The 19,268-nt window shown below is 50.4% G+C and overlaps 2 protein-coding genes across 4 annotated transcripts; both read right to left on the bottom strand.

Moving 5' to 3' along the window:
- HNRNPD (heterogeneous nuclear ribonucleoprotein D) lies at positions 1-13,136 on the bottom strand (the record flags this gene model as incomplete). Of its 2 annotated transcripts, XR_014617427.1 has the most annotated exons (9): positions 1-327; positions 1,166-1,273; positions 1,579-1,677; positions 3,299-3,445; positions 3,529-3,628; positions 4,772-4,903; positions 5,748-5,909; positions 6,703-6,871; positions 12,934-13,136. XR_014617427.1 is itself a non-coding variant. In XM_084267051.1 (8 exons), the coding sequence occupies 7 exons, from the start codon at positions 13,134-13,136 to the stop codon at positions 1,610-1,612; spliced, it is 981 nt and encodes a 326-aa protein (XP_084123177.1). In that variant the 3' UTR covers positions 1-327; positions 1,579-1,609. The 2 variants fall into 2 exon arrangements, 1 of the variants encoding a protein (XP_084123177.1); XM_084267051.1 differs by lacking the exon at positions 1,166-1,273.
- A 1,485-nt stretch (positions 13,137-14,621) lies between these two features.
- HNRNPDL (heterogeneous nuclear ribonucleoprotein D like) lies at positions 14,622-19,192 on the bottom strand. 2 transcript variants are annotated; one of them, XR_014617428.1, is made up of 9 exons: positions 19,034-19,192; positions 18,390-18,558; positions 18,139-18,300; positions 17,719-17,850; positions 17,490-17,604; positions 16,408-16,575; positions 16,122-16,218; positions 15,633-15,736; positions 14,622-14,905 (listed from the first exon to the last, which is right to left on the bottom strand). XR_014617428.1 is itself a non-coding variant. In XM_084267053.1 (8 exons), the coding sequence occupies exons 1-7, from the start codon at positions 19,120-19,122 to the stop codon at positions 16,148-16,150; spliced, it is 906 nt and encodes a 301-aa protein (XP_084123179.1). In that variant the 5' UTR covers positions 19,123-19,192; the 3' UTR covers positions 14,622-14,905; positions 16,122-16,147. The 2 variants fall into 2 exon arrangements, 1 of the variants encoding a protein (XP_084123179.1); XM_084267053.1 differs by lacking the exon at positions 15,633-15,736.
- Between the last annotated feature and the right edge of the window lie 76 nt (positions 19,193-19,268).

Here is a 19,268-nt window from a genome sequence, read left to right as displayed (position 1 = left end):
CAAAAAGATTTATTAAAAAACCAGTAAGACACTACTACATCATGACATCATCACACTGGGCTTTTGGAACACAAGACTTTTGTGCTACAATACTGAGGAAAAGGGGGGATAAAACAAACTTTGATTCGTTAAGCATAGCAATTAAGAAATAAGACTGTGAAAGCAACTTTGTTTTAATGAAAAAAACCCTCAAAACTTCAGAAGACCCCAACGTCTTACTTCCAATTCATGGGCTTGGTACAAAATAATTAGTCTGAACTGCTACTAGCAGGTAGCATATGCCACCTCAAATGAATCTTCCAATGAGAAAATACTGCGTGTCTCCACCTAGAAGAAAGAAAAGACAAAGTCATCCTGTGGAAAGCTCATTTGGTAGTGTTTTGTTTTGGTTTTTATTAACAGACAACTGCATTTTAGATACCCCTATTTCCCGCTCTATGTAAATATGGTATATCAACATTAATCATGTAAATATATGCTTTTTATTTAAAATTAAAGCTGAACAGGAGAGTCCATGAGCTGGAAATCCACATGTGCACCAAAGCTTAAGCCAAGTTTTTCACTGTCTGCTGTAAATTTACTTTGAAAGTGTTTTGAGTGTCGGACGTTACAGAACAGCTACAGCAATACCCATAACCACCACCAAAACTTATTTTGGTGGAGAGACCTTTTTGGGCCCAGAAGTTTAAGCATTGTGCCGACCCACTAGAGATTATAGAGTATTATTAGCTTAGGCATTAAGAAAATACAACTAAAAGAAAAGGTTAATGTTAACTATTGTAATAGGATTGTGTTGGGAAGCTAAGGAGAAGTCGACACAACAGGAATTCAGCTCAAGAACTTCTTGCAATTACTGCTACAATGTCTATAAATGGGAAAAGCAAGCATTAAATAGATTAATAAAATATAAAATTAAGACTGGAAAATCCAGAGACAAGCTGTATCCTTAGAAGAACAAAGTTAAAATATTATTCAGTAAGCTTGACGTATTTAAACCATTTACTGGGCCTGTAAAAAACGCATTAAAATTACATTATATATAAGGTTGTGTTTTGGTTTTTTTTTTTTTTATAAAAAAAAAAAGCAAAGAAATAAGTGAAGGCAAAGCTGGAAGTATCCCATTTTATTTTATAATGCTGATACAGGATGTTGGAAGAGACCATACCAAACGGCAGCATTCGAGAGCGTGAGCATCTCGTACCCTGTCCGCATTGAGCGGGCCTGTGAGAATCGTGAAGTCAGCGCGACACAGGGGCCTGCAAGGAAGTTCCCGCTGGCGGGTACAAACAAGGTATAAATGTCAGAGTTAGTAGGCAATATTGTTTCCCTGCAATTCCTTAATTTGTACCCATTAGCAGTACTTTACCTGTTTTAATTTTTACTGTTAATTATAGGGCAAAAAGGCAAAGCTTAAGAGCACCTGTGTTCTATATCCTCAAAGTCATTACGTTACATTACAGTAAGCACGGCTGGGTGCTGTGAAATTTTAAAGCATTACCATATAGATTTGAGAAAAAAACATAAAAATAAATGGCTATTATTACACAAGAAAGCTGGAAGTATGTGTTGAGGACGTACCTGTTTGGGGTTAAGTTGCAAATGGAATAATTTAGTATGGTTTGTAGCTATTTTGATGGCCACCTCGCCGAGATACTTTCCCATAACCACTCTGCTGATCTAAACAGAACAGAAAGGTGTCAGACAAAGTGCTGGAGACCACAGTGTTTCCAAAGAAATCATAGAATCCCAGACTGGTCTGGGTTGGGAGGGACCCCAAGGAGCACAGAGCTCCAACCCCCTGCCACAGGCAGGGACACCAACCTCCAGGCCTGGAGCTACACAAGGCTGCCCAGGGCCCCAGCCAACCTGGCCTTGAACACCCCCAGACACGGGGCACCCACCCCCTCTCTGGGCAGCCCCTTCCAGCCCCTCACCACTCTCTGCAAAGAACTTCCCCCTGAGATCTCCTCTAACCCTTCCCTCCTCCAGCTTCACTCCAGCCCCCTTGTCCTGCCAGTCTCTGCCCTTGAACAAGCTGATTCCCCTCCTGTTCCTCTGCTCCCTTCAGGGATGGGAAGGCTGCAATGAGGTCCCCCCACAGCCTTCTCTTCTCCAGGCTGAACCAGCCCAGCTCCCTCAGCCTCTCTCCACAGGGGAGCTGCTCCAGCCCTCTGAGCATCTCCGTGGCTCCTCTGCCCCCTCTCCAACAGCCCCACATCTCTCTTGCACTGGGGGCCCCAGCTCTGGACACAGGACTCCAGCTGGGGCCTCACAGGGAAGAGCAGAGAGGGACAATCCCCTCCCTGTCCCTGTTGCCACCCCTCTGCTGATGGAGCCCAGGATCCCATCACCCTTCTGAGCTGCAGAAGCCACTGCTGGCCCATGGAAAGTGTCTCACCCACCTTGACACCCAGGTCCTTCTCAGCAGGGCTGCTCTCAAGGAAGCATCAATGCTGCCAGCAATGGTGGCTTTCAAACACCTCACCCTCATCCCAACTCCTAAGTGAAATTAGGAGTTTCTAGGAAACTACTCAAAAGTGTTTTCACCCAACCCACAACTTCAACCTCTCTAGAACATCAAGATTTATCCCAGTCTCTGGGAGAAACCCCACCATATTCACTGAAATCCCGCTTTATCCCAGAACAGCAAGGCTTTCTTGCCTTACCAAGGCAGAGCAAGTTTCCTGAGAAGACTGGCAGGAAATGCCCCCAGATGCAGATCCCCCCCTGCTTTGCATGACAGCGCAGCCACCATGTAGCTGCCTGCCATGTGAATGCAGCTCACAGCCCCGTCACTACAGCCTCTTGTAGACTGATAGTTTAATCATGTATTGCACGATCACAGCATCACAGACTGGTCTGGGTTAGAAGGGACATCAAAACCCATCTAATTCCAGCCCCCTGCCAAGGGCAGCAACATCCCCTCCCAGCCCAGGGTGCCCAAAGCCCCATCCAATCCAGCCTTGAGCCCTGCCAGGGATCCAGGGGCTCCCACAGCCTCTCTGGTCACTCTGCTCCACTGCAGTCCTCTCACCTATGTTCTGTTCTTAAGGAACACTTCAGGAAGCCTGTCTACAGAGCAAGGCTGTAAGCAAAAAGCCAAAGTGGGGGCCCCCCTCTCTGTCTCTCACCAGGTCACAGGGCTGTAAAGCCAAGGAAGCTGGGGGATACCCTCCCTTAGGACCCAAAGAGGCAACATTCCCACCCCTTTAAAGCCTGAACAGCATGTTTTAAAGTCTTCTGCATCTGTAACAGCAATTTCTTTACAAACAGCTTAGGACTCTATAACAAGACTTACTGCTATAGTCACCATATCCATAGTAGTTGTTGTAACCAGTGTAGTCGTATCCTCCGTAACCTCCATACCCTTGGCTGTTGTAGCCATAGTTCCCATACCCCTGATTCCAGTAGTTGCTGTATCCCTGGTTCCAGTTTTGACTGGGGCCTGCAACACGAGCCAAAGGTCAGAACCAGGGCAGGCTTGATCTCATGCCCTGCCTTCCCAGAGCCACGGCAGCACAAGCTCACCTCCTCCTCTTCCTCGGGCTCTTCCGACAAACCCTCCTCGGCTCCCCCACTGCTGCTGCTGCTGGTACTGTTCCTTGGACATGGCTACTTTTATTTCACACTGGAAATTGAAAAGGAAGTTAGAAGTCAGATCCAATTAGCAAAGGTAACCCCCACAAACCATTCTTAAACTTACAGAATACTAAGTAGAAAATAGGATTTGGACACCCTGGTGCTCTCCCTGAAAAAAATGGATGTCTTACACTCTCCAACTTGAAAATAGTTGTAAGAGACATCAAGTAAAAACACTTCAAGTTTCCTCATCTCCTGCTCACAGAACCATTCTGAGAGTGCTTGTTTCTTTGTGTCCTGCTGGGTGACAGGCTGGCCACAAGCCAGCAGTGTGCCCTGGTGGGTAAGAGGGCAAATGGGATCCTTGGGAGCAACAAAAGGAGTGTGGCCAGCAGGTCACAGGAGGGGATCCTCCCCCTCTGCTCAGCACCTGGCCAGGCCCCACCTGGAGTGTTGTGTCCAGTGCTGGGCTCCCTGGGACAAAACAGCCAGGGGTCTCCTGGAGAGAGTCCAGCGGAGGCTGTGAAGGGGATGAAGGGCCTGGAGCATCTCCCCTGCGAGGAAAGGCTGAGTGAGCTGGGGCTGTTCAGCCTGCAGAGAAGCAGCCTGAGAGGGGATCTGATCAATGGGGATCAACAGCTGAAGGGTGGCACACAGGGGGACATGGGCAGCCTCTTCTCAGGGTCTGTGGGGACAGGACAAGGGCCGATGGCCTCAAGTTGGAGCACAGGGAGTTCCACCCCAATGTGGGGAAGAACTTCTTCCTGGTGAGGGTGAGGGAGCCCTGGGCCAGGCTGCCCAGGGGGTGTGGAGTCTCCTTCTCTGGAGAGATTCCAGCCCTGACCTGTCCTAGGGACCCTGCTTTGGCAGGGGGTTGGACCCCATGAGCTCTGGAGGGCCCTTCCAACCCCTACACCTCTGTGATTCGATGACCTGGCTCCTTGAGCACACAGCTGTGGAGCAGGGGGAGCTTCACAAGGACCACACACACCTCAGCCCAGCCCTCTCCCCACAGAACAAAGTCTCACCAGAACCCCCCCTCAGCTCAGAAGATAACAGTAATCTATTCCTAACCTTACTGCCTCCACCTGAGACAGAACACTCACAGACTCTTAACCCTAAACAGATACAACTGGTAAGGCAAGGCCCTCTATCATCATAGTTCAGTGCCTTTAGGAAAAACTCCACCTACTTTACTAAGCCCAACATTGTGGTACTTCTTTTCCATTATTTTCTTCACTGGTTCCTCCTCCTTGAACGTAATGAAGCAAAATCCACGCCTCTTGTTAGTTTTGTTGTCCATGGGGAGCTCTATGGATTCAACCTGGTAGAAGACAGCAATTGGATCTTTTATCCCACCATTTGTGCCACTTAATACAACCTGTCAGAATTCTTTTTAACTAGAATTATTTAATCTGGATGTGCCTCCTTCAGAGGGTATTAGCTTTGTGCAAGCACACAGCAGTGTTATGGATGATCTCTGAGCTAAAATTCTGTTTAACAGGATCACATTTTACACTCAAGTACATCCACAAAGTTCTCCTTCCATCTGGCACACAAGGTTTAGGCCTGGGCAAACAGTAAAGTTGATAGTCCAGAGTGCAGTGACTCTAAGGCAGTGAGACAGCAGGCATTTGACAACCAAATTCTCTGACTAAGAGTTATGTCCCCATGCCAGCAGCATCTGAGAACCAACAAGGAAGCAGCAGCTGTCCCAAACTCCCACACAGAGAGTTTTTAAGGACTGCAGTGGTATATTGTTCATCTGCACCACCAGAAACTGGGGACAGAGACAGATGGAGGCTGTACAGTTGCAAAGGGTTTAGACAAGCTGTCTGGATCTGTGCCACAGGACAGCAGCTGGGGTGAAGGAAGAGCACCTCAGCTCAAAAACCTCACCTCCCGTGCCTGTCCCAGTCAGGACTGTCAGACACCCCATGAAGCAGCTCCCAACTCTGACTTATCCCAGCTCCTCCTTCCACTAATCCAGTTCAAGCGACTCAAAACCTGTTATTAACACAACTAGCACTAACATTCTGACTACAGAGACACACAGAGCTACAGTGGCCATTCAGCTTACAGGTCGTGTTTGGAGGCTGCTTTTTATCACTCAATCTACAAGGACAGAACAAGCATGACAAGTGTAAGTAGCTTATTTCACCACATACTTCACCAAAACCTCCAAAGTATTCCCTTATTTTCTCCTCAGGTGTGTCTGGAGATAAGCCCCCAACAAAAATCTTTTTAATGGGTTCTTTTGTTTTCATGGCTTTTGCTCTTTTTGGATCAATGACCTTTCCATTGAGCTTGTGTTCCTTCTGGTCCATGACCTGTGGAAAATAAAAACATGATCTTACTCATGGTTTGCTAAACATTTCTCTGATGTTTTGAGCAAGGCTCAGTTTTCTAACTCACAGGTTTTGTTAACACAATTGCTTTGATTTCAAAGCTTGATTACTGTGATAATTTATCACACAAAACCAAACAGTTCCATGATTTTGACTGCTAATCACTGACAGAGTTCTCACCAAGCCTTTCAAGAGCAGCCTGGAGCCACAAATCACCCAAGGGCAGTGAGAATCTAACCCTTCTGAGAAAAGTCCTCTACAATCCCACCCCAAACCTCATCCAGTCCACAATCTGTGCTTTAGGTACCACGAAAGGTCAGTGAAGGTGAGAACCTTTCAGTGTGCTGCCTCAACAGCATTTTAGAAAAGTTAACAGGTATTTTTTGCTTGGATAAAGCCCAGATCTATCTGGTTCTACTCTAGGGGTTGAGACTGCAGCTCTGAAACGCAAAGACTTGGAAGCTCTTTGTAAATTCCTACTTTTTTAGGCAGAGGACATTTTTTATACAGTACTTTTAAGCACTCAAGCCCAGTGGCTTGCCCTGTAAATACCCAAAGCCATACTTGGGGCACAGCTGCTGGTCTTGGCTGTTGTGTCATGACTAAGGAGGTTTAGGAAAAAAACATTTTAATAAGCATCTTAAATATATTGTATCCCAGAATTGCCTTTAACAGATCATGTACAAGCAACTATACCTATGTATATATATCTCATCATCCAAGTGCTGTATGGCTGCTGCCTACAACTGGCCAGGCTGATCGGCAGCACCGTTACCTTATCTACGCTCTCCGACTCTTTGAAGAGCACAAAGCCGAAGCCTCTGGACCGCCCGGTGATGGGGTCTAACTTCAGGGTGCAGTCTACAACTTCACCAAACTTAGAGAAATAGTCCTTCAGGTCCTTCTTGGTGGTGTCCCAGCTAAGGCCGCCGATAAACATCTTCCTGTTAGAAGAAGATGGTTCATCTGTCAGTGTATTGACCCAAATCCTGGGCTGTCAAGCTTTAGAATCATGGAATCCTAGAATGGCAGGGGTTGGAAGGGACCCCAAGGAGCACAGAGCTCCAGGCCTGGAGCTACACAAGGTTGCCCAGGGCCCCAGCCAACCTGGCCCTGAACACCCTCAAGACACGAGGCACCCACCCCCTCTCTGGGCAGCCCCTTCCAGCCCCTCACCACTCTCTCTGCAAACAACTTCCCCCTGAGATCTCCTCTAACCCTTCCCTCCTCCAGCTTCACCCCATCCCCTTTGTCCTGCCAGTCTCTGCCCTTGAACAAGCTGATTCCCCTCCTGTTCCTCTGCTCCCTTCAGGGATGGGAAGGCTGCACTGAGGTCCCCCCACAGCCTTCCCTTCTCCAGGCTGAACCAGCCCAGCTCCCTCAGCCTCTCTCCATAGGGGAGCTGCTCCAGCTCTCTGAGCGTCTCTGTGGCCCTAATGAACTTAGTTACCTCCTGTAAGGAACAGCAGAATTTTATCAGTGATGCTACCCACACAGGCCAGCGCTTTTGGAGAGGCTGGCTGAATGATCCTGGCCAGATTAGATAAGGATTTCATGTGTACACAGTTCTGCACTATCTTCTGTGGCAGCTGGTTTTGCCTGGGATAGTTAATTCTTGTCACAGTAGCTGGTATGGGGCTGGGGTTTGGGTTTGTGCTGAAAACTCTGCTGATAACACAGGGCTGTTTTGGTGACCGCTGAGCAGTGCTTACATAGAGCCAGAGGCTGCTACTCACACCCTGCACCAGCAAGTAGCTGGGGGACACAGCTGACCCCAGTGACCAAAGGGATACTCCATACCATATGACATGCTCAGCACAGAAAGCTGGGGGAAGAAGGAGAAGGGGGGGACATTTGGGAGTGATGGTGCCCATCTTCCCAAGTAACCATTAACATGAGAGCCCTGCCTCCCTGGGGACACTGAACTCCTGCCCGTGAGGAGTGAGCAATGAACTCCTTGTCTTACTTCGGTTTTCTCACTTTTACCCTCCTGATTCTCCCCCCCATCACACTGCAAGCTGCTGTGTCACTCTTGGTTGCTGGCTTGGCTTAAACCACAACAAGCTGTTTACTCTGCTACCCCAAGAAACTCCAAAGAGACAAGAAGGTATTTTACTGCTTCCTTACATCCCCACCACAGGCTTAATTCCATTATCTGTGGAGCCTCCACACAACCACTCAGCAAACAAACACAGGCAGAACAGATCTGTGAGGCAGTGCACTTAAACAGAAGCATTTATGCACAGTCTGGCCTGGACCTAGGCCAGTCTTAGGAAGCTCAAAGAAAGGTTTAGTCAAGCCCCCTTCCCCAGAAAGCATTAAAAAAAGGAAAGTATTGGATGGTTCAAAGCTACCTTTCCTCCCAACACCGTGACATAAACACCCAGCATAATGCAATACAATCATGAGAACATCTTCCCAATGTGCTACCCAGGGGACCAGTAACTCTGATCACAGCTTGTACCTTCAGAAGCTTTGGAATCAAGTAATGATCATCACACCACTTTAGCAGGCTACAAAAAAAAAAAAAAAAAGCCCAAAACCAAACACCAAGGAAAAAAAAAACATAAAAACCCCAGGGATGGTCCTTTGGCAGGGGGGTTGAACTTCCAACCCCTTCAGCTCTGTGACTGTGATGGTGCCTTGATCCATGATGCTCTATGAAGACACGTTCTCCACATCCCTGTCTGTTTTCATTGTACCAACACATTCCACACTCAGAGTTACCAGAAAATCTGAGGAAACACTTCAGCACGTTCCCAACTCCTCCACTTTCCAGACACAAACATTTCTGCCTGTCACATGCTATTGCATTGTACTTCTACAAGTCAAGCTCTCAAATCAAGAGCTGCTCCTGTGAGCCAACTGTTGAACTAGCTGTGCTCTTAGGGAATTAATGAGCATTCAGCTTCTGACAAGTGAGGAGGTTCAGGACCTTCAGATCTTCCTATAGAAAAAGATAATCCTGAACTCTATAAATGGGAGCACTGATTTCCCATCCCTCTCTCCACTTTTCCCACTGGTACCTCATCAATAAAGTACCAAAACCCCTCTTTAGTGTTACATCTTATTGTCTTCAGGACTGATATGGAAAAAAAATGGTCCACACTTGCAAAACATTGGTTTTCAGTTATCAACAACCCATTAACACACCAAACCTGGTTTATGTTCATTAACAATCAGCATTAATGTACCAAACCTTGCTGTTGCATCACTAAGCACATGACAGCCCAGGAACACATGTTGCAAGCTGACAGCCCTCAGGATTATCCATGCCCAGTTATGGAGCAGCAAAACACAACCTCTTCAGCTTGTCATTGCAGAAGTTGATGAACTTCCTGCTCCACTGCAAAACTGAGATGAAGGCTACAGCACAAACATGAGCACAAAAACTGAGGTGCTGCCACAAGCTTGTGAAATACAGAATCCCAGAGTCCCCAGGTTGGAAAAGCCCTTCAAGCCCATGGAACCCAACCGTTCCTGTCCTGTGCTGACCCAGATCTCTCAGTACCTCATCTCCCCGGCTGTTAAACACACCCAGGGCTGGGGACTCAGCCCCCTCCCTGGGCAGCCTGTGCCACAGCCCCGCAACTCTGCCAGGGAAGAACTTTTCCCTCCCAGCTGAGCTGACCCTGCCCTGGGGCAGCTTGAGCCCATTCCCCCTCGTCCCATCTCCTGTCCCCTGGCTGAAGAGACCATCGCCCACCTCTCTGCACCCTCCTGGCAGGGCAGTGGAGGTGGGGAGAAGGTCTCCCCTCAGCCTCCTCTTCTCCAGGCTCAACACCCCCAGCTCCCTCAGCTGCTCAATACTTGTGTCTCCCAAAGCACAGCTTGGCTGGTGTCAATCACATCAGCACACACAGTTTTCCCCAGGACGTTACCAGAAGTGTACTGGGAAAGCTGCTCTCAAACTTCAGACTTAGCTGAACAACACAGACGTCACCATGGCAAGTGGCTTTGGTCCTTCTCCAGCAGAACAGCCAGGATGCTGTGTGGCAGTTGGTGATGTGGATTTTTCACTCTTATGAGGAGAGGCTGGGGGAGCTGGGGGTGTTCAGCCTGGAGAAGAGGAGGCTGAGGGGAGACCTCCTCACTCTCTACAACTCCCTGACATGAGGTTGTGGGGAGCTGGGGCTCTGCCTCTTCTCACAGATACCCAGCGACAGGACAAGAGGGAATGGCTGCAAGTTGTGCCAGGGCAGGGTCAGGGTAGAAATGAGGAGAAATTTCTTCTCTCAAAGAGATTTCTTCTCTCAGAGAGAATTAGTGAGTAATAAAAGTGGTAGGGGGATGGTTGGATTCTGCAATTCTCAAGTCCACAGTTCTCACCAAGGAGATCTGAGGGCAGAAGAACCTGTGTCCTGGTTTTGGTGAGGATGGAGTTAACTACATTTGTAGCAGCGGATGTTTGGCAGTTAAAACGGAAGCAGTGCTGATAACACCCTGATGTTTTTAGTTGCTCTCAGACAGTCAAGGACTTTCTCAGCTCTTTGTATTTCTCTATTCATGAGAAAGGAGGGGTGAAGCCAGGACAGGTGACCCAACTGACCAAAGAGAGTATTCCACGCCAGTTACGTCCTGCCCAGGATATCGGGGGCTGACGGGAGGAAGGCCTGGGGTGGCTCCGGGACGCGCGGTTCTTGGGGGACGGTCGGGTTCTGGGACGGCTCTGGGTGGCACGGCCTGAGCTGTGGGTTCGGTGAGAAACTGCATTGGGTACCAACAGCTTCATATATTTTTGCTCTAAAGTCCTGTTAGCATTGTTACATTGTATCTTTCTGTTATCTTAGTAAACTGTCCTTATCCCAACCCACGGGCCTCTTAGTTTCTTGGTTTTGGGGTTATTTACCCCTTCCTTTTCCCTTCCCTTGCCTCTCACCTCCCCCCCTTCCCTCTTCCCTGCTCTTTTCCTTTAAGGAGCAGGCAGCTGTGTGGATCTCAGCTCTCAGCTGGGGTGAAACCACCACAACCTGTGAACTGGGGTTTTTTTCCTGAAGACACCGTCTCCAATTCCTAACACCAAGGAAACACCAATGTACCAAGGATGTGCTGCCTTCCCCCTACTACCAAGAAAGCCATCAAAACACTCCTGCTCCCATGCAGCATTACCCAGCACTACAGCAAGAACTGACAGGTCCAAACACTGAACTACAAATCAATGTATGCCACGTGCAGTCCCTGACCAACATCACTGCACCGCTCGGTGACAGCTTCTCCTAGACAGGCTTAAAACCCTTTGGTAGGTGTGATTCAAAGGAAAAACGCAGAATGCAAACTGCAGAGGTGCTTAAAGCCCTTAAGCAGCAGGTAAGGAGTAACAATAACAGCCCAAGTTTTCAGTAACCCTAGCAAAACACTCAAAAAGAGCTCCTGCTCTCTCTCCTTGCTCTCAGCAGCATCCCTGGTTATTCCAGAAGGAGGAAGACACTCAGGAAAGTAAGGCAGCAGCTCTTTACAGAACACAGTAGTAGTCATCATAGAATCACAGAATGGCATGGGTTGGAAGGGACCCCAAGGAGCACAGAGCTCCAACCCCCTGCCACAGCCAGGGACACCAACCTCCAGGCCTGGAGCTACACAAGGTTGCCCAGGGCCCCAGCCAACCTGGCCTGGAACACCCCCAGACACGGGGCACCCACCCCCTCTCTGGGCAGCCCCTTCCAGCCCCTCACCACTCTCACTGTAAAAAACTTCCCCCTAATATCTAATCTAAACCTTCCTTCCTTTAGTTTTAATCCATTCCCCCTAGTCTTCCTTTAATCTGTTTGTTTTCTCTCAGTAAAAACCAGACCTGCAGCTTGGATTTCTTTTCTTGCCCTGACAGGACACAGCATACAGCAGTAACTTGTCCTGTAACTGGATTTATTACATGTGAATTACATCTGCTGTATGAAATCTACCCTGCCCCACGCCCAGCACCAGGCAGAGACCTTCAGAAGATGAAAAGCTGCCTCCGTTCTTACAGTGTCACAGTTCTCACAGCAAGTTTCACGAGAAGAGGAATGGTTTGGGTGGGGGACGAAATCAACGTGCCTCATTTCTGTTCATGCCATAGGGTGACTGTGAGTGACTGCAACCTTGAGTATTCCCTCCACTGAGCTACAGGGACCTATGAGGAAGCTGGAGATGGACTGTTTGTGTAGCAACAGGACAGGGGATGATGGCTTTAAGCTGAACAAGGGGACACTCAGATCCAAGAGGAAAAAAATCTTCACTATGAAGGCAGGGAGGCCCTGGCACAGGGTGCCCAGAGAGGCTGTGGGAGCCCCTGGATCCCTGGTAGGGCTCAAGACCGGGTTGGATAGGGCTTTGGGCACCCTAAGGGAGGTGTCCCTGCCTCCCACTCCCTGGCTGGGAGTGGGACTAGATGGGCTTTGAGGTCCCTTCCCATCCAAACCAGGCTGGGAGTCTGTGACCCATGAAAAGACTCGCTAAACAAACCCACCCAAGCCCGTGATCCGGCGCACACACCGGTCACCGCCAACCGCCGTGAACCTCCCCCCCGCCCCCGGCAGCCTCTGGAGCTCCGTGACAGCGCCGCTCCAGCCGATTTCCAACCCGACCCAGAGCGCGGTATCACCCCCAGCCCCTCGCAACCCCCCAAGAGCCAACGAACGACACCACCGACCCGGCGCCGCGCTCCAAGGGGCGCACCGGGCTCCGCTTCCCGCCGGGAAGCCACCGGCCACCGGCCCACACGCTCCGCTGCCGGGACGAGCAGCTCGGCCCAGCTCCGGGCGGCGGTACTGCGGGGGGGACTCGGCCCCGCTCCTCACGGCCCGGTAGCCCGGCAGACGGGAAGGCGGAGGTGGCCTTGCCCCGCCGCCGGCCCGCCCCCGCCGGCCCGGTACGTGACGTCGCCGCGGCGCCAAGTAAACAAACAGAGCGGCGAACGGGGCGGCACCGGGCCGGGCCGGGCCGGGCCGGGGGGCGCCGTGCCCCGGCTCCCACCCCACCGGCACCACCGCGCGGGAGACAAAAGCCGCGGGGTGCCCGCAGCGCTCACCCCTCGTCCTCCTCGTTCTTGCTGGCATCGATTTTGGCTCCCTCCGACTCGATCCCGCCGCCGCCGCCGCCGCTACCACCTCCCCCGTCGGCGCTCCCCGCCCCAGCCCCCGCCAGGCCCTCAGGCTGCTCCGCCGGCTCCGCCGAGCTGCCTCCGGCGCCCGCCGCCGCCGCCGTGTCCATGGCGAACTGCTGCTCCGACATGGCGGCGCCGCCGCTGCGGCGGCTGACCGGCGACCGCCCACCGCCCCTTTCCGCCGACGCCCCCCACTCCCTCCCGCCGCTTCCTTCCCGCCGAGGCCTTGTCCCCGCTCTCGGCCCCGGCGCCGGGACCAGCGCACCGAGCCCGCCTCTATTTCCTTCGCTTTTTTTTAATGGCGCCGGCACCGACTCAACCTAAAATGGCGGGCGGAAGGAGCGCGGCGGCGCGGCCACGTGACACCGCCTCCCGGGGAGACGCGGCGGCGGAGGGAGGGGGGGGGCGGCGCCGGCGGGCGCCGCGTTCGCCGTCCCGCCAGGCGGGGGGAGCCGCCGGGCCCGGCCCCGGCCCCGCTTGTCCGCGGCGGCTCGAAGCGGGGCCGGGCGGGCCGCTCTCTGAGCCGGCAGCGGCCTGGCGCCTGGCCGGGGGGGCCGCCTGAGCCTGTTCTGAGCCCCGCGGCACGCTGGGGACAGCCCCGGCCTCACCAGCGCCGTAAAACCAGAGTTTATAAACTACACGTTAAACTAACGCCGTTACCTCTTCGGCGGGAGGGGGTTGTGCACTAGCACTGGTTTGCAGCCAGGGGGGTGAGCATGCGGTCTCACCCGACGCCAGGGCTGACACCGCGCAGTTCTGGGGTGCTGCTCTGCCCCACTAACACCCAGCTCCTGAGAGAGAAGTAAACACTGACAGGATGGTGGGGAAGCTTTCAGACGCCCCTACCCCGCATTTCACCAGTTCCAAGGCCAGTTCTCTCCCCTATACTGTTCCCTTCTGCTCTGCTGACAAGCAGTTTATTTTCCATGCATGACTAGCTACTTGCACTGCAGGAACAACCTTCTACAATTCTTTGGGCACAGGGGAAGCACCACTGCTCCATTACCCATCCCAGCTCTCTTCCTACCCAGGGAACAACAGCTGGTTAAGGCATTTCCCCCCCCCCTCCTCTGTTTTGGTTTTTATGCCCCTTGCGAACATACACAAGATGGGAAACCTGTTTGATGGTCCAGCCTGAGCCCAGTGCAGGATCCAACTTGAAGGAATAGATACCAACTTGTACAGAAACTAGTTGCCAAACTGACAACTAATAGACAGGGAATGGTGACTATGGAAGGTAAACTAAGTTACAGGTTCTTGAATATGCAATCAAGGCCAAGTATGTGAACAGCATTGAAAGGGGATACAGATCTCACCCTCCAAGCCATCCAGCAGTGCAGATCAGCACAAAAAAAGGTGCTGCTGCAGTTGTGTATCACTATTTTCTGTAGATGTCAGGAGACAACGCTGCTGTCTTCCTCTGCAATGCTAACTTGAGGCACTGTGGTGCTCTCAAGACAGGTGAGGAAGAAAAACAGAGCAGGATGTACTGACCTGTATGCACAACTCTTATCTTGAGACATTTATCTCCAGAAAGGTACCTGCTCCTCTATGCAAGTGTAAAAGTACAGTTACACCACTGTACACTGGCAGCTAACAGCAAGGCTACACACTCACTTAAGTAAGCATTTATTAGAGAATCCTTTAACATGAAATCATACAAATAAAAGTTTGTATAAACACAAAGTCCACGTTGTGTCATAACATGAATGGCAAAAAAAAAGAAAAAAGTAAAAACCATAAAAGAAAACTAGTGGGGGGCTGCTATGTACAGTTGGGACACAGTCGTGTGTCGTACACTAAAAGTCTTTTACAAAATAGTCATTTCCTCTCACGGAGACCACCCTTCACTCAGCTCAGGATGCGCTGCAAGATGGCTTTGTTGCAGTATCTCTACCTAAAGAAATAGAGAGAGAAACACCCCATGTCAGATCTGTGCAAGCTACCACAAGGATCGTTAAAAGGTCCATTTTCATGAACTGCTTTAAGTCTTCTATATATTCCTTTCTTCACTGTTAAAGATCATATGCATATATAATTGAGGTAACCCAAGAGGTTTTGTTACCCATCAACAATTTATCTTCCCAAATACAGCCATTCAGGAAGCTGTTCCAGAATGCCACACATCCAATTTCAACTATTAATCAGGCTCTGGATCAGTAGTTTTTATTTTGGGGGTGGTTTTTCCCCACTGGAAACACTGCCAGAAAGGTTTCTGATTGTCTGTTTATCCATCTGAATGACTGCTGTGCAAACACAAGTCATCAGGCCGATTTTAGTTCCAACAGTCCACGTGCATATGATCTTTAAACGGTTTTTTTTCCAGATTTAAAAGTTCGTTTTGGTTTGCAGATTTCACTATTAGCTATAAAAAGAAAAAAGCAAGCATTAAATCTTAAAGAATGCACACTTAAAATGAGGTTCCACAATTGAAATACAACACTAAACAGAAGACCAAATGATTAAGCTGTAAAGGCATTTATGTACTTTAAAACTCCTGTAAAAAACCATTTAAGTTAAAAAAGACACTTAAATCTCCAAAAAGATTAAAAAAAAAGAAGCCAAAGTCTGAAGTTTTCCACTTTAATCTTTACGCTGGTACATGAAGTTGGAAGAGACCATACCACAGGACAGCGTTTTCTGGTGTATGCCTTGCGCTCTGCCTGCAACGTGCGACCCCAGAGATAGACGTGGTCAGGGTGACACACGGCCTGCAATGAAGTTCCCGCTGGCGGGTACAAACAAGGTATAATGTCAGAGTTAGAAAACAACATTCTTGTTTTCCTTAAGTTGTACCCATTTCAGTACTTTACCTGTTAATACTTCTAATAAGTTTTAATTATTCCTCTAGACCACCTGGTACACAACGCAAAACAGAAAAACTCTTATGTTTTTCTGAAGTACTAAAGAAGATAAAGTCACGTTTTTAACAAAGTTAAAGATCTATAGACACTGTAGGCAAAGCTGGTTTAAAAAAAAAGGTCTTTTTTAAAGTTAACAAAAGCTTAATTAAAGGAAAAGTCATGCTAGGTAAGTTTTTACTCTTCATTTGTCTATTGATCTTTAAATTAGATTAGACATTCTCAGAGTGGACCTGGCGCTCATGTACACACCTGTTTCCTCAAGGAAAAGTACTGCTTTAGTACGGCTGGTAGTTGTTTTGGTGATTGCCTCCACCACGGGATGCCTTTCCATATGTGCTTTGCTGACCTGTAGTAACACAGAGTGGGGGGGGAGGCACAAACACCCCAAAAGCATTAAAATATAACTGTGAAGGAGACCATTCCCATACAGCACCCCAACAGGGCTACTCCTCAGAGCCACGTGTTGCAATAGGTGTTACAGAACAAGTTTAAGATGCAGGCTGTTATTATCTGGAATGAGATCAAATCCACTCACCGCTGTAATCTGTGTATCCTGGCCCGTATCCGTAATTGGGGTAGTTGTACCCAGAGTAGTCATATCCTCCATAGCCACTGTAGCTTTGATCACTGTAAGCGCTGTTGTAGTTGCCGTACCCTTGATCGTAGTAGTTATTAAATCCTTGATTCCAGTTTTGTCCCTGACCTGAAACCAAGTAGAGCATTTCTAAGTTATGATCTCATTTTTTCACACCTCTCCTACACCACTTCATCTGTCTTTCTACAGCAACCTTTCTATGCCAGAATTATGATTTAAGAGTCCTCCCAGCTTCCCCAAAACCCCCAATAATTTTCTGAAGAGAATTAGGGCATCTCATTTAGATACAAGAAACGGGTCGTAAGATCTTTGGCAGGGGGGCTGGACCCGGTATCTCTTGAGATCCCTTCCAACCCCTACAATCATGTCAATCCATGATCTTATCACCCACACCACCACTAGAGAAAGGCAGCAAGCAGCTCCACTCATAAAGCAGACAGGAAAAGCACAACACAGAACTGCAGGTGTGTGCTCCAGCAGCTCCAGCTGTTTGCCCGTAACTTCCATTTTGGATCACTAATTGCCTTCAGACTTCAATTATACCACAGGACCAGCTTTACAGCATTGCACTGGCTGTGACTGCTTGACTGTTTAAGACCAAGATGCATTAATTTGCAAGGCAACAACTGATTGCTCCTCATCCATCTAAGACGGAAAGTGACTGTCTTCCTGTTCAGCTCATGGTTTCTGGCCCACAAGCCAACCAACCCCACAGCCCTTCCAGTGAAAGGATAACCACACAGCACATTCAGCTACGCTGCCCACGGTGGGGACACAAAAGCACCCTACATCCAGCTTGCCACTCACTGCTTGAGTGCAAGTGGAGATTCTTAAGCTGCCACGAGCAATCACAACCACCAACATGGTGGTATTTACCAACAGCCTGCTTTCTCTTCCTGTTCAATTTAAATATCAGATCTCCGTGCAGGCCAAACCCCAGAACATCTACAAGTATCTTGGTGTTTGGTACAAGTGTCAGACACTGAAGTATTTACTTTAATTTCAACATCTACACCACTCACCCCGTCCACGCCCCCGGCCACCTCCTCGTCCACCAGCCGTGTTGCTTTTTCCTCCTTTCTGCTGCTGCTGCTGTTGCCTGTATACTTCTTTGGGCTGTGCTACTTTGATCTCACACTGTGAAGACAGAGATTCTTAACTCATCAAGAATTTCAAGGCCATTTTACGAGTTGCTTTCAGGGAAGCCCACAGAGGTAGCCTTTTGTGTGCTAAGAATGACAGGTTCCGTACCTTGCCTGAACCAATCTGATGGTATCTGCTTTCTAGTAACTTCTTTACTGGCTCTTCATCTGTGTACGTGATGAAACAGAAGCCCCTTCTCTCATTTGTCTTTGTGTCCATGGGAAGCTCAATGTTTTCAATCTGAAATCAAAAGTACCCATCAGAAATGCATGAAATCCACAAGCTGCTTTTTAGGCTACCATCAGGCAGCCCGATGTCTATGCCAACTGCTTCTGACAGCTGTAAACCAGCCCATCGCACTACGGAGTCTTTAACACGTATGCAGTTTCAACAGCTCCCAGCTTTATGTAAGCCTGAGCCTTATGTAAGCCTGAGCCAGCTCTTTCCCTCACAAAATCTTCTGCCTGAAGACTGAGGCAGCACCGCGCTTGAAAAAGAGAGCTGTTATTGTACACCATCATACCATACCTCGCCAAAAGCGCCAAAGTACTCCTTAATCTGTTCTTCAGATGTATCTGGGCTCAACCCACCAACGAACACTTTTTTTGGCGGCTCCTTCCCTTTTAGAGCTTTCGCCCTTTTTGGGTCTATTAGCTTCCCATCCAGCTTATGTTCCTTCAACTCCAACACCTGAGCAGCAACACAAGGAAACACAGTCTCAGACCACTACAGCGACAGGGCCAGGCTTCGCGCCACGGATCCACCGTAAAGCCACCCACCTTCTCCACACTGGCAGCGTCCTTGAAGAGCACGAACCCAAACCCCCTCGACCTCCCCGTGACCGGGTCTGTCTTAATCGTACAATCCACAACCTCACCAAACCGAGAGAGATACTCTGTCAAGTCTTTCTTGCTGGTGTCCCAGCTGAGGCCTCCAATAAACATTTTCCTGAAACGCAATAAGCACATACGAATACACGCACGGCCGCAGCACGCCGCAAGCCCCAGGCCCTCAGGCGGCCACCCCGGGCCCTCCCCGCCGCTCAGGGAGCCCCGCGGGGCCCGGCCGGGCCCGGCCTCCCCCGCTACAGGCGGGCCGCGTGGAGCCCGCCAGCGGCGCGCGCGCCCATAGGCTGCCGGTGACGTCACGCGCCTCACCGGCAGCTTCTCCCCCCCCCCCCGCTTCGCCCCACGGAAACCGGGTCACCAGCCCGGGACACAAAGGCGGGCGCGGTCATTAGCGTGGCGGAGGGGGAGGCCCCGCCCCGCCCGGTCCCGTCCTGCCCCCACGGAGCCCGACATCTTCCGCCAGCCCCCCCCTCCCCCCCGCCGCTGCCCCCCTCACGGCCCAGGCAGGCGGATGGGGGAGATGGAGGCGCGACCACCACCCGCCCCCCTCCCTACCTCCCCTCCGCCGGCCTTACCCGTCGTCCTGCTGGTTCTTGCTCGCGTTGATCTTAGAGCCCTCGGCGAACTCCTCCGGGCCGCCGCTCATCTCGGTCGCGTCCTCCATGGCGGGGCGAAGGCGGCGGGAAACTGCTCAGGCGATCGGCGGAGACAGCAGAGACCTGCGCGGGGGAGAAAATGGCGGCGGAAGAGATCCGGGCACCGCCTGCGCCGCCTTTATATCCCCGCGCCGACAGCCAATCAGCGCCGCCC

Source organism: Gallinula chloropus, assembly GCF_964237585.1.
Source record: "Gallinula chloropus genome assembly, chromosome: 7".
In the NCBI taxonomy this organism is placed as follows: Eukaryota; Metazoa; Chordata; class Aves; order Gruiformes; family Rallidae; genus Gallinula; species Gallinula chloropus.
Note: the sequence above shows the minus strand (reverse complement) of the source record. Positions and strands in the feature narration are given on the sequence as shown.

What these genes read in the sequence shown, in the direction of transcription:
- HNRNPDL (XM_084267053.1), bottom strand. Translation starts at nt 19,122, where the DNA reads ATGGAGGACGCGACCGAGATGAGCGGCGGCCCGGAGGAGTTCGCCGAG. An exon ending in ATCAGATTGGTTCAGGCAAG is followed by an intron (nt 17,605 to 17,718) that starts GTACGGAACCTG and finishes CTGTCTTCACAG; the next exon opens with TGTGAGATCAAAGTAGCACA. An exon ending in TGGCCGGGGGCGTGGACGGG is followed by an intron (nt 16,576 to 17,489) that starts GTGAGTGGTGTA and finishes ACTTGGTTTCAG; the next exon opens with GTCAGGGACAAAACTGGAAT.